The sequence below is a fragment of the Eucalyptus grandis genome, chromosome 9 (genome assembly GCF_016545825.1).
Source record: "Eucalyptus grandis isolate ANBG69807.140 chromosome 9, ASM1654582v1, whole genome shotgun sequence".
NCBI lineage: Eukaryota > Viridiplantae > Streptophyta > Magnoliopsida > Myrtales > Myrtaceae > Eucalyptus > Eucalyptus grandis.
Window position 1 is genome coordinate 16,495,118 of NC_052620.1, and position 14,545 is coordinate 16,509,662.

A 14,545-nucleotide genomic window follows, 5' to 3' on the forward strand; every position below is an offset into this window, starting at 1 on the left:
TAGATCTGCCATGGCAAGCGAGGTTGAGAGTGAAACCTCATATCCTAGAGCTCAGAACTCTCCTCACATTACCCAACCTATCAATATATCTGAAGGTGGAACTCTTCTCATCACCGGTCATAAACTTACCGGTCACAACTTCAATCAATGGTCCCATTCTATCATGATTTTCGTTTGAGGAAAAGGTAAAGAAGATTACCTAACTGGAGCTGCCGTACAACTTGAGGAGACAAGCCCAAATTATCAAACATGGAAGGCGGAAAATAAGATGGTGATGTGCTGGCTGCTGAATTCAATGACAAATGAAACAGGGGAGAATTTCATGTACTACAAGACATCAAAAGAGATTTGGGATGTTGTTCATGAAACCTATTCAAACAAAGACAACACCTCAGCCATGTTCAAGATCAAGGGCATTCTCCATGATCTAAGGCAAGGGGAATCTTCTATCACTGATTATTTTAACCAACTCATACGTCATTGGTAGCAACTTGACATGCTGGAAGATATGATGTGGAGTTGTCCTGAAGATAGCAAGCGGTACAAGTAGATTCAAGATCGAGAACGCATCTACAAATTTTTGTTAGGCCTGAATCAAGAGCTTGATGAGGTACATGGACGAATTCTGAGCATAAAACCCTTACCTAGTGTACGAGAAGTTTTTGCTGAGGTTAGGAGAGAAGAGACTTGGCGAAAGGTGATGCTTGGTTCTTCAAACAACCAGACCAATCCAGCAAATTCTGTTCTAATAGCTCGAGGATCTCAACCATCTTGTAGTCAAGGCAGTCAATCAAACAACAACAACCAGCGAAGGGGTGGTCATCCATGGTGTGATTATTGCAAACGAATGGGTCACACGAAAGACACATGTTGGAAAATTCATGGTCGGCTAGATGATTGGAAGCCATCAGCCTCACATCCTACTCAAAATCGAGAGAGCAGAAGCAACGTAGTTCAAACCGAAACAATCGCTTGGTAGATTCAAGTTCCTTCAACAAAGAGCAAGCGGAGATGCTAAAAAAGTTGCTACAAGAATCAGTTCAGAAGGCAACCCATCCAGAAGGGATTAGTACAACAACGATAGCGCAACGAGGTAATTCTCTAAATGACTTTAGTGCTAAATAGGAGAAGATCACCTCTTGGGTTGTAGACTCAGGAGCATCCGACCACATGACAAGAGATATCACGGTGTTCAACGAGTACAATCCATGTCAAAATGGCACTAGTGTTCAAATTGCTGATGGTTCTTGCTCAAAGGTGGTTGGTGTTGGATCGGTGGTTATTTCAATAGATATAACACTGAATTCAGTATTATTTATTCCCAAGCTCACCTATAATCTTATCTCCATCAGCAAGTTAACCAAAGATTTAGGCTGCATTACTAAATTTTTCCCACACTCATGTGAATTTCAGGTTTTGAATTCGGGGATGACGATTGGCGGTCTTTGAGATGGATGCGGGTCTCTATCTTCTGCGAGTTAATGCCTCAGAATGGAAAAACAAGAAGCTGTCATGTGTAGCATCTCGTGCTAAAGAAGAGAGTGACGTAAGATTGTGGCACTATAGGTTAGATCATTCAAACTTCTCATACTTAAAAAGGTTGCTACCTTCGTTGTTCAATAAAGATTCAATAAAACTTCAATGTGAGGTGTGTCAATTATCCAAACATACTCGTAGTTCATATCCTTTGCAACCTTATAAGTCTTCTCATCCATTTCACATGATTCATAGCAATATTTGGGGGCCTTCTCGTGTCAATAACATTTCTGGTTCTAGGTGATTTGTTACTTTCATTGATGATCATACAAGACTCACTTGGCTCTTCCTAATGAAAGAAAAACCAGATATTGACCAAAATTTTCAAACCTTCAACCTAATGATCCAAACCCACTTCAACACAAAAATCCAAGTATTCAAGATAGATAACGGGAGAGAATACTTTCACTCACAGCTCGGGTCATATCTAAACAGCCATGGTATCATACATATTAGCTCTTGTGTAGACACTCCACAACAAAATGGAGTAGCGGGGAGGAAAAATAGGCATCTTTTGGAAGTCGCTCGTTCTCTTATGTTAACCACCCATGTTCCTAAATATTTTTGGGGAGAAGCAGTGTTGACAGCCACATATCTCATCAATCGTATGCCTTCCCGTGTCCTAGATTTCCAAACACCATTTCAAAGTCTACTTTGTAGCTACCCACATATTCATTTTGCCTCACATATCCCACTCAAAGTATTCGGTTGCATAGCATTTGTTCATATAAATTAGTAGCATCATAGCAAGCTAGATCCTAAGTCCCTCAAATGTGTGTTTCTAGGATACGCTCCAAATCAAAGTGGATATAAGTGTTATAGCCCACAAACAAAGCGTTTTTATACCACCATGGATGTTACCTTCTTTGAGCACCAGCCATTTCACTCCAAAAATACAATTCAGGGGGAGAGTTGTGAGGAATATTATTTTTGAGACACTTTTCATTCACTCGGGTCACAACAAACAAATACAAATTCTGCTTGTCTTTAGTGTCTACCCATTCCAACATCTAAGAGTCATCCAACATCCAAAAGTCTTTTGTGTCTACCAATTCAAGATACTACAAAAGACAAAAATAAAGAGGTAATTGTCTACTCTAGGCGGAAAACTCAAAAGGAGTTGGAGGACCGTATTACATCGAAGCCAGCTCAAGAGACAGACCTGAGTTCAAGATCCACAATAGATGAAGGTAATGCTCCTATAAGCTCAGAAAATTTTGCTATACCAGATGATCTTGATCAGCCCATTGCTCTTAGGAAAGGGAAGAGACAGTGCACTCAACATCCCATTAACAATTTTGTGTCTTATGAAAAGTTGTCTCCTAAATACAAGGCATTTGTTTCAACGTTGAGCAACATTCAAATTCCCAAGAATATTCAGGAGGCACTTGCTCAATCCGAGTGGAAAAAAGCGGTTCTTGAGGAAATTCATGCACTTGAGAAGAATAATACTTGGGAATATACAAAATTGCCAGCTGGGAAGAAATTGGTGGGATGTAAGTGGGTCTTTATAGTTAAGCACAATGCTGATGGTAGTGTTGATCGTTTCAAGGCAAGGCTGGTTGCTAAGGGATTCACACAATCATACGGTATAGACTATGAAGAAACCTTCGCTCCGGTGGCCAAATTAAACTCCATTTGGGTGTTGCTCTCCCTTGCAGCTAACTTGGACTGGCCCCTACATCAATTAGACATAAAGAATGCCTTCTTGAATGGGGAATTGGAGGAAGAAGTCTTTATGGAGGTTCCACCGGGAATTGACACTAAAGAGAGCTTCAACAAGGTATGCAAACTCAAGAAATCCTTATACGGCCTAAAGCAATCACCCCGTGCTTGGTTTGAGAGGTTAACAAGGGTCGTTAAGAAGCTAAATTTCATTCAATGTCAAACAGACCATACAATGTTTGTCAAGAAGTCAGCTGAAAGTAAAAGAGCAGTAATGATTGTATATGTCGATGACATAATCCTAACTGGTGATAATTTGGAGGAGATTGGAAAACTGAAGAATATCTTGGCAGAAGAATTTGAGGTTAAAAACCTAGGTCAACTCAAATACTTCCTAGGTATGGAGGTAGCTCGGTCACGGAAAGGAATTGCAATTTCCCAACGCAAATATACTCTTGATCTTTTGAAGGAAACTGGTATGCTTGGTTGTAAACCAGCTGACACGTCGATGGATTCTACAAATAAAACTGAGATGGAAAAAGAAGGACCATTAACAGACAAAGGGAGGTATCAAAGATTAGTTGGCAAACTAATCTATCTCTCGCACACTCGGCCATACATTGGTTTCGCAGTAAGTATGGTTAGTAGATACATGAACCGACCAACAGAGAAACACATGCAGACAGTTTTTCGAATCTTACAGTACTTGAAGAAAAGTCCTAGAAGATGGCTCTACTTTAAGAAAACGGATGAAAGAAACGTGGAGATATTCGCGGATGCAGATTGGGTTGGATCTCTCATGGACCGAAGGTCAACAACAGTGTATTATACCTTCATGTAGGGCAACATGGTTACTTGGAGAAGCAAGAAGCAACCTGTTGTTGCTAGGAGCAACGTTGAAGCGGAGTTTAGAGCAATGTGTCAAGAAATATGTGAAGGCATATGGCTGAGAAGAATCTTAAATGAACTAGGATTCACTAATACCAATCCTATGTCATTATTATGTGACAACAAAGTTGCTATTGAGATTGCCAAGAACCCGGTTCATCATGATAGAACAAAGCATGTGGAGATCGATCGACATTTCATCAAAGAAAAACTCGAGGAAGGAATCTTGAAGCTCTCGTATGTTCTAACCAATCATCAAACAAGGACATACTAACCAAGGTTTTATCCAGAAATAGTTTCGAGACTCTAAGGTGCAAGCTGGGTATGATAGACATTCATAATCCAGCTTGAGGGGGAGTGTTGAAAATCAGAATCGGATTTTCTGGTTATTTTGTTTCCAGATTTTCCAGATTTTCCATATCTTCAAGATTTTCTAGATTTTCCAGATATTTTTTTTCCAGATTTGTTTGTTAGCTTTTAGGAATTTGTTTATTATGTTTTAGGTGGTGTAGCAGCTATAAAAAGGTTAGATGCCTCATGTAAATATTTATTCTCTGGAGAATAAAAAAAAACTCAGAGCAATTTCTCCTGAATTTTTTCATTATGTTATTCTGAGTAGGCGTGGTGGAGAGTTTGCTCTTATAGTACTAATCAAAGAGTACTTATTTCACTTTGGCATCCGCTTGATTCTCAACGGGTAATATTCAAGAGGACTCATATTGCTAAAATGTATTTATTGAGGATGAAATGCAAATAGATGGGGTAATCCATCAAGCTAACAAGTTCATTTGAAACTTTACCCAGTAATTTTCTAACTTGCGATCTTTTAAGTAGTGTCCAAAGTCATCTTCTTGCTCAAGGTTATAACATTTCCATTAAAATGTCAAGGAGAGACAAATAAGTTCTTCTTTATCACGCTAGGAGCACGTCAAAAAAGAAAAACATACAGTTAATATCATCCCATTTTAAGTCGACCTAGCATGTTTAAATTAATTCAGACTTTAATGTCAAACAGATTATACACATAAGAGTACGCTCTCAAACATATTTTCTCGTGTCAAATAACTCATTTATATATGTATGGCATTTGGATTCCCAAACTATGACACCATTAATACTATCTCATTTGTCAATTAATTTGACTCTATCGTGACAGTATAATAGTTTTATTACATTATAACATACAATGAACTTCCCGATTCAGAAAAAAATGACAAGATATTTTGAATACCTTACCTCTAATTTTAGTGTCAAAGCGAATTAAATAGTAACTACTCTGTTCACTAAATCACATAATACATACCTATTCTCATATGTTGTAGTTCTACTAGAGCCTTCACGACAAATACATCATAACTTTCATGGCATCATTGCCACTAAACGTGCCATTAGTTTCGAAAACCTACAACTCAATAGCTAGTACTATATATGAGATGTGGCATGATTCCGACCTTCGGTTAAGACGGAAATGTTACATAACCTGTTACGGAGATTGGAACACTAGGAAAACACAGAAAAGAACACAAAACTTAAATGGCACCATGTAGCACACTTGTCATAGTTACATCGATCATTCGAGTGTTTAGTCAAAGTAATTATGTCAAAGCTGTTGCTAACTCAAATTGACCTGAAGTACAAGGACACAGTTAACACGAATAGCCAACCAGCCCAACCTTACAAGCCACTTGAAGCAATCTCTCACCATAGACATCCACACACCTCTATCGAGTGTTAACCATTCGACATGGATTAACTGATGTTTTGGATAATATAAGACACAGCCCATACGGACTGCGACTGGCTCTTCAGTGTCTCTCATGGCCATTGCACTCAACACGGCCGAGTAATAAACAGCATTCACTCTTCGAACAACTTGCCTCGAAATGAAGGGCAGCATAGCCAGGCTCTTCATATTGTGATTAGTGACCTGTAACAAACAAGCACCATTCCCATGAAATAGTTCCGGAGACTAATTTTACAAGTATATACTAGATCACTTTTTGATCAAGCAAGAAAAATTTAGTTAGACATGAACTGTCACTACGACTCAAAAGCAGTTAAATTTGGTGAAAAGAACAAGCAACCTTAAACATTGATGCTATGCCTAAGCTAAAGCACGAAAAAGTCCAATGTTTCTCTTTCATCTGAGGGAAAGTTACACTTGAGGGAAATATACAAAGAGAAGACCAACAGTTTCAAGACTAAACATGGTCTTTCACACCGCAACGGTCTTAGAGCATTTTTTCACAATCAGTCAAAACCTATCTACATCAATCACCAGCCAGAGAGAAGGAGCTGCACAGCTTTACTGGAAAAGGACTGAAAGTCACTGATACAAAAGACTTGAAATAAATCAAATCAGTGATATAATTGCTTCGCCTAGCCTATCACAGCTCAACGGTCCAATTCATCTTGTTATCAATGAGACCCATCTGCAGTCTGGTGAGTACAGAACATACCTGTTGAAGTCACCCTGCCAAAAAGTTACACAGCAGACTTACTGCTCTCGCATTTTTTCTTATGGACACACATATAAACAAGTTGATTTTTCACAAAACAAGGGATCTCTTGTTTAGCACAAAAGTTAGTGTCAGTTTGTTTCAAAACAAGTGCTTTTCAGAGTTCCAAACTCAACAGCTTAGAGGGATGAATGGCTGTTCTTTTCTATGTAATCAAGGCACAATCATTTCAATGCTACTATTGCACTGTACAGTAAGGAGGCTTGAGTGAGACCAAGTCTATGCCACGTTAAGGATTAATGGTGGCAGTTGCTCATATGATAAATGAACTAATTTGACACTTTTTGAACTTTGAATCAGCTTTCTAATGATGATCGTTGACACAGTCATGAGTCATTAGAAGCAATCATAGCCAATCAAATATGAGTCCCAACTAATAGTGGCTTTACCTTCTACTGCAGTAAGTGATGCTTCCTACTGGTGATCCAACCACAGCTGTCCCAGGACAGAAACTTCATCAGCATCTAGCAACACATCCACCACTACAACTGCAAGCCAAGCCCTCAACCTGCATTTTATAAGGCAAGCATCAGAAACAAGTGACCCAATATACATCTCTGCAAAATGCTCTAACTGCAGAATGCAGCAACAGAACATCCACCTGTTAACACCCTCATGACAGTGGCTAAACTAAGGTGGTGCAGCCACATTGTATGCAAAAACGCCTACCATATTATTTAGGTCACCAAAAGAAATAAAAAGTTTTCTAATCGACACCATATGAACAAACAAGCATTAGGACAAGGGAAAAAGTAGCACATTGCAATTCTTGAGAAATAAGGATGCATCACACAGCTACTGACAGTAGAGAGAGTTCAAGAGTGGTTACTTTAGACCAACCAACAGCTGTATATAACCATCAAAAGAAAAATAAGTGTCCAGATTTTAGCACATGGAGCGGGAGGACTTCTTAAGTTGTAAGCTTGACTATAAGTGCATTTATTCTGAAGAGCAGGAAGCCTATGATGGGCAGTCTTATAGAAAATTTTTCATTTGTGCACAAGCTTAACAGAACTATGCAGGAAATGTACAAAAACCCAATGCAAAATCCAGTGCATTTGATGCAAGGCCTTTGATCATGGAAATAAGCATAAATTTCTCAGCACGCATATCCTTGAAATGCATTAAAAATCATGAGCTAAATTAACACTTGCAGTATGAGTTTACACCATTCATAAATGACAAAAGGACCTCTCTTAGGGAGGGAAAAAATGCATCCACACTCCCCTAGTGTGTGAACTTCACCGTACTTCCTAAGAGCTTTAATTTTTCCTCTCATTCCATCTACATTCTTCTAGCATGACTAGCCCCTTGGTTTCCATACTCCATCAATCTATAGCATGTGCCCTTCCTTTCTATTCACAATAATTCCATCAAATATGAAAAGACATTAGGTGGATAACAATGGGGAAAAACTAGAACTAGTTGGTCATAACTACATGTGCCTGAGCATAGTATTCATGCAACAACAGAAGCATTGATACCTAAAAATATGCACTGACTGCTTGCGATCAAAGAGAATATTTTCTTTAACCCATCAGAGTTTGTGTTTCTTAACCCTTAACTTATTCTACAATTGATTGTCATAACAATTAACAAGTTATCCAGGTTAATGAACATGTATATGGCAGTATTTGCCAGAGAAAATAATCCATTATAAAAAGCTTCTTATAGTGCACCAAAATCTAGAACACTCATTCGATGAATCCACTGGCAATCTTAGTTACAAAGTATGCCACCTACTCTGTTCATGCCACCCTCACTGAATCATGCAAATACCTATCCATGAAGAAGAGAATTACGATCTACAGCCACAGAACCAGACCTTGCCTTGGGATAACTCAGATGGTGACATTCTTCACTAACACTTCATCTCCCGAATGAATAGCTAGTAAGGTCTTCACCTGCAAGTCGAATATGGAGCCAATTAGGGAATAGTTTGCAGATAGGTCAGTATCATTTAACTGATCTGACTATTGATTTCCCCGCTCCTTTTAATAGTGCAGGTAAACTGAAGCAGAACTCATACAATGATGCTAGCTGCAAGGCTGTCCTTTTGAAATAAACAATGCAATTGGAGGAAGTAAATCATCAAGAACAAAAAAGGCTCTCTGGGAGTCCAATGGGCAAGTTCATCAGCTGTGCGGTTGAAGCAGTGGCTTGGATGAGTAGCCGACCAAGTGACTGTGTAAATTGATTAGTTTAACGTGACACAAGAGAAATCCAGGGTTCAGTTACATATCCATTTTAAAAGGACATGTCTAAGTGGTGCTGTACACATCATATTTATCACAAGATTAACGGGAAATTACCAATATAAAACCAGTTTATTTCCTGGTTACTCATATTTTAATGGATTTCTTCTGTGACCGTTTTTCCGAAATCAACTCAAGCAAATCCCTGACCATTGCAACTAACACCAAGTAATGCCTCCCCTAAATAGGTGAGACAAATGCCATGTTATATTGTATAATTGAAAAAAGTTCATGCTACCTGTGAAGTTTGGCACTAATATCTATGCAAAAAATTCAGATATAGGAATAATCGCAACTCTTGCAGTCTCCTCAGTGAGTTCAAGTGCTCCTGCGATTATAGTTCTCTCATTGCGTGTATCTTCGCCACTTTTTCCTGCCTGATGCATCAAAGCCCACTCAGTTAGCCTAAAAACTGCATTAGTGGATTTAGCTAATTCTTGTGATATAAAATCTCACCTTGCTTATGGGATATGCAACATGAAAACAGATGAAGACAAGAACATGGAGTACTAATGCCACTCTGCACCAATTGCCAGACCATACCTAGAATACAGTGCTTGGGTAAAATCTGTGACGGAGTGACAGGTACATTCAAATTTGAACGTACACCGAATAAGATTAAAGGAAGCCCAATCCCAGCTGCCCAATGCAACAGTACTAACAACACAGAGTATATTAAGTTGAACCGAGTATTTCTGCTCCACTATCCTTCGCTACCTTCTCTATTAAAGCCGAATAATTTTAATCACTTTATTTACTACACTGGAATCTATACCTAAAGAAAACCCACCATGATCAGTAACATAATAGGAATTTTCCAAGTGTGACAAGTGACAAGTAAGTGATACATACTTTTGAGGAATAAACTCTAGTAATTCCCTATCAAGGTGCACCGTACCAAAGTTTCACTATAATGAGCAGTAAAGATCACATTCCTAGATGAGGCTCATGCTCATTAATGCAAACATAAAATAAGCTACCAAGAATGAGAACATACCTTGCCAAACAAAAGTATCAAGGTCATTGAAATAAGAATAGCTCCCCAAGCTGTTACAGAACTATCAAGAAAGACAGGCAGTGCTGGCAACTGCAAGTGCAACAAACAAAACAGAGACATGAATCACTTGCTCATCAAAATGAGAAGGAGACAATTCACCTCATTTACCTCCATAGCAGCAGCGTTGCAAATTAGTAGGGTGCACAGCAGCGAATGTTGTCGTCTAATAACCGGAAATATCTTCTGTAGTGGAAAAGAATTGATCTTCAGTCAATAGTGTAACAACCAGATGATATGTATCTGAAAGGCTGCAGCTCTAGCAACAGATCATCTGTCTTCCAGGATATAATAGTGGGACTACTTCAGTTCAGAGGAAGTCAGTAAGCAACTTAGCAGCACAGTATATCTTTATAAATAAACGATAAATGATAGAAGAAGATGGAGTATCTGCTCAGAGAATATATTGCAAATGTGCAAGCTTGTGAATCATTCGTGATGACACAACCACTCAAACAATTGGGATTCAAAAGCTCACTGGAGAAGAAACAAGCTTCAACTTGGACTGCTTGAAGGAGCCAAGACAAGACAAGAATAAATTGTCATTGAAAATAATCTCCATCAACCAAACTCACCATTGGAATGCATCAGACATACATATGAGAAAGATGGCTTCAGATACTGGACATGAAAAGGTACATCAAATGCCAAACAAATTTAGACAGTAAGTACAGCACACAGGGAAATTGTGGAGATTTAGGAGCATTTATTTGATGTAAAATCACTCTCATAAGTCCTCATGATCTTTCACATAGTAAAATATCTCATGAGGTCTTAGCCCACGATGTGAAAACAAATTCAGACATAATCCATCCTCCAGTTTGGCTAAATCAAAGAACGTACAGGACATGGACCAATTCATAGCAAAGATCATATTATCTGGAACCTACTATAAGTAACATCGGATTAAAAATTTGGAGAACACTTGTGATAAAAGAGGAACCTTATAAGATAAATTTTGGGGTAAAACCATGCATATTAGCAAGATCTCAACAGTATCCATGTAAATTCAAAAGTACACACTCATGGGCTAGTATGTATAACTTTTACTTCACTTGACAGAGGAGCACCTACTCTAAGTATAGGAAGTTCCAGAAAGCCTTGACCATATAATTGCAGAAAATTCCTACCAGACTTTATCACGGCTCACCTCTCACTTAACGTCCCGTTTCTCAAGTCTTTAATGTTTCCAATATCAGAATAATGTATATCTACTGTTCAAAGGGATTAACATCTGATCCAGCTGCAACCACGTTGCTTTGTAACCCCATAGCTCTTCAACATCTTCCTCACATTTGCTGCCTCATCCCATTGACCTGCAGTTGCATATATATTTGACAAAAGCACGTAAACCGACGGATTGTCTGGCTCGTTTTTTAGAATCAACTCAGCAACAACTCTTCCAAGCCTTAAATTGTTATGAGATGCACAAGCACTGAACAATGTCCATAATGAGCCAGAATTTGCTTGAAAGTGCTGACTATTTATTACTGTTTCAGCCTCATCGAGATATCCAGCTCGACCAAGAAGGTCAAGCATACATGAGAACTGGTCCTCTTGAGGTTTAAGGCCAAACGTATTTAACATTAAGTCAAATATGCGAGCACCATCATTAACCAGACCAGAATGACTGCAAGCAGATAATAATGCTGTAAAAGTGGCTAGATCTGGTTTACACTTGGACTCATTTCGCATTGCCTCAAAATAATTCACTGCTTCCTTCCCTTTCCCATGCTGAGCAAAAGCAGAGATAAGGGCATTCCATGATATCGTGTCTCTCTCAGGCATCTTATTAAACACTCTCAAGCAAGAGTCCAGAACTCCGCATTTTGAATACACTGTAATCAGTCCATTACTCAAAGAAGCCTCTGAGAGAAATGCATTTCTGATGATGTAGCAATGAATCTGTTTTGCATGTCCCAAGGAACAGAGGGTAGCGCACATGGCCAGAGCAATACTGAGAGTATATGCATTTGGCTTAAGATCATAAATAAACATCTCAGGTAAGCATCGTAAGCCTTGTACTGGAAAACCATTTGACAGCAAACCAGAAAACAGGGTATTCCATGAGATCAGATTTTTCAAAGATATGTCTCGAAACACTTGGTAGGCATGCATCATCTTTCCATGTTTAGAATATGCCAATGTTAATGCATTGGAAGCCTGAATATTCAAGAGGAGCCCCTTTTGGTATAAAAGGGCATGAATCATCTCCACTATTTTTGTTGACTCGGAGTTAGTTAACAAACTTCCAAAGGTAAATTCATCAGGTTCAAAACCAAGCCTTTGCATTTGTAGGAAGGTCAAAATCACTGATGTACCCAAATTTAATTGAGCATAGCTGGAGATCATGGCATTCCAAGACACAAGATCCTTCTTATCAAATCTATTAAAAACCGTCTTGGCTGCCTCCAATATGCCACAGCGAGAATACATGGTAATTGCAGCATTAATAACTGCAGTACAAGATTCAAGACCTCTTTTGATAGCTTGAACATGTAGTTGAGCAGCACCTCTCTCGAATGAACATGAACTCATGAGACTTACATAGGTGAGCTCAGTAGGACTAAGCCCAGACCTTTGCATTTCCCTGAACATCAAAAGAGCCTCCTCATCTCTACTTATTCCCACAAGACCATCTATCATTGCATTAATGGTGATTTCATCACGCACTTCAGCATCATCAAAGACTTTGTAAGCATCACCAACACATTCACTGTTGAAGTACATTGTAAGCAGGGAATTTATGACTGAGGGCTTGATCAGAAATCCTGTCTTAGTAACTAAACAATGCACCTGCCTCCCGAACTCAAGCAGCTCCAAAGAACACAAACTCAGCACACAAGCGAAACTATAATTATCATGCTTGACACCCAGCTCATGCATTTCCCTGAACTTGGCAAAGGCAATCTCTTCATGCCCACTATCTGCACACCCAGTAATAACGGCATTCCAAACTGCCACATTCCTGTCAGGCATTTCATCAAACGCCTCACAGGCATAGTCAACTTCCCCTAGCTTCATACAAGCCGACATCACTGTCGTCCATGAGTACACATCTGGGTTCTCAATTTCCCCAAACACCTTTTTCACCGAACCCACATCTTCCACTTTCGCATAGAGCAAAAGAAGGGTGTTGGCGACGTGTGGGTAAGCTTTGAAGCCGGCCCGAATAGCGTGAGCGTGAAGCTGCTCGCCAAACACGGCGTTGCGAGAATTGGCACAAGCAGTGATGGTGCTGGAGAGAGTGTAGTGGTCCGGCTTCAAGTAACAACTCTCACGGATTTGGACAAACAGTTGGAGACATTCTGTGTAGAGGTTGGAGCGAGTTAGCTTCGCGAGCGAAGTGTTGAGCCTATAGAGTTGTTTGGCTGTGCTTTCTACTGTATTTGCACAGACGAATGGAACTTTCATCAGCTGGTGCGAAACCAATAACCCTCCGTGCTTCTCAACGTCAATCTCCAAGGGCCCTTACAAGAGAGAGAAAGAAACCCAACATCAACCGCAACAAACAGGTGTGAGAGAGGTACCTGTAAGTATCACATAATGTAGCGTTAGCGTTGCACGTTAATAGAGAAGCCGGTTGTTGAGGGGGGCATTGCTTCTGCAGCTGCAAGCAGAACTGACCCTGAGAGATTTTGGAGGGAGGGGTCTCTTCTCAGGGAAGAACGATGAGGACTCGAGAGCATGGCCATGGCGGTATGGAGCAAACCGGGCAATTCGGTCGTTGAGCTGCCAACGTTGCAAGGCTCTCCATTTTAGCCCTGCGCGCGATGGTTCGAAGAGAGGGGAATATAAAGTCATAGTCGAAACCGAACGCCTAAAAAATAATTAAGATGAGTTTCATAAGATAGGTGTTTGAGGAAACTAATTACCAAATCAAACAAGAAAACGTGTGTTAATGAATTATTTTCAATTGTTTGTTATGTGTATTTCATGTGGAAACATTTTAATTTGCAAACATTGGGATTAAAATAACATAAGTGACATAACATTCAAATAGCGATCACTTAAGTACTATAATTTTTTCTTTCGATCACTTAAATGCTATAACTTCTGAAAAACGTTCACTTACTTGAGAACCCCTGTCTACCCCGATACTGAGTTGCAACTCTTCCTATAGAAAGCTTCTTCGCCTAATTACATTATAACTTTTAATCGATTGTTTAAGTGTAGTTTTTTTTTTTCTTTTTTAAAAAGTCCATCCAAGTGTTGGAAATCCAATGTGGCATAACATTTGTATTGATCGTTTTTAAAGATTTATGGCATTCAAGTGAGTATCGTACATAAATTATGAATTCAAGTGATAAAAAAGATACTATGGTACTCAAGTGAGCGTTGTACAAAAGTTATGATACTTGTAGTGTCTTTTTCCCAACGAACATCAATGATATATACTTGACAAGCATAGTAAACTTATTTAATGTAATTTTAAGAGCTGAGCCATAAGCATATATTATATCCCATTGATATTTTTGTATCTTGTCGTGCTTAATTAATCTCTAGAAAATTTGTTTTTCAGAAAATTTCAAATAAGAGCATGAAGTACAAACTTTTTTCTCAAAAAAGGAGCTCAAGATATTGTCTCAAATAAGAGTCTCATGTGGCCAATTTAATCTCAAATAGCC

At 39.1% G+C, this 14,545-nt stretch overlaps 1 protein-coding gene across 9 annotated transcripts; it reads right to left on the reverse strand.

The window, feature by feature from the left end:
* Positions 1-5,486: 5,486 nt before the first annotated feature.
* LOC104418417 (pentatricopeptide repeat-containing protein At3g49740) lies at positions 5,487-13,691 on the reverse strand. 9 transcript variants are annotated; one of them, XM_039302685.1, is made up of 7 exons: positions 11,068-13,691; positions 10,029-10,103; positions 9,861-9,950; positions 9,320-9,406; positions 8,434-9,240; positions 6,998-7,116; positions 5,487-6,016 (listed from the first exon to the last, which is right to left on the reverse strand). In XM_039302685.1, the coding sequence occupies exon 1, from the start codon at positions 13,329-13,331 to the stop codon at positions 11,145-11,147; it is 2,187 nt and encodes a 728-aa protein (XP_039158619.1). In that variant the 5' UTR covers positions 13,332-13,691; the 3' UTR covers positions 5,487-6,016; positions 6,998-7,116; positions 8,434-9,240; positions 9,320-9,406; positions 9,861-9,950; positions 10,029-10,103; positions 11,068-11,144. The 9 variants fall into 9 exon arrangements, with proteins under 9 accessions (XP_039158619.1, XP_039158613.1, XP_039158617.1 ...); XM_039302679.1 differs by having other exon boundaries at positions 8,434-9,950; positions 11,068-13,447; positions 13,545-13,691; XM_039302683.1 differs by having other exon boundaries at positions 8,434-9,406.
* Positions 13,692-14,545: the final 854 nt, after the last annotated feature.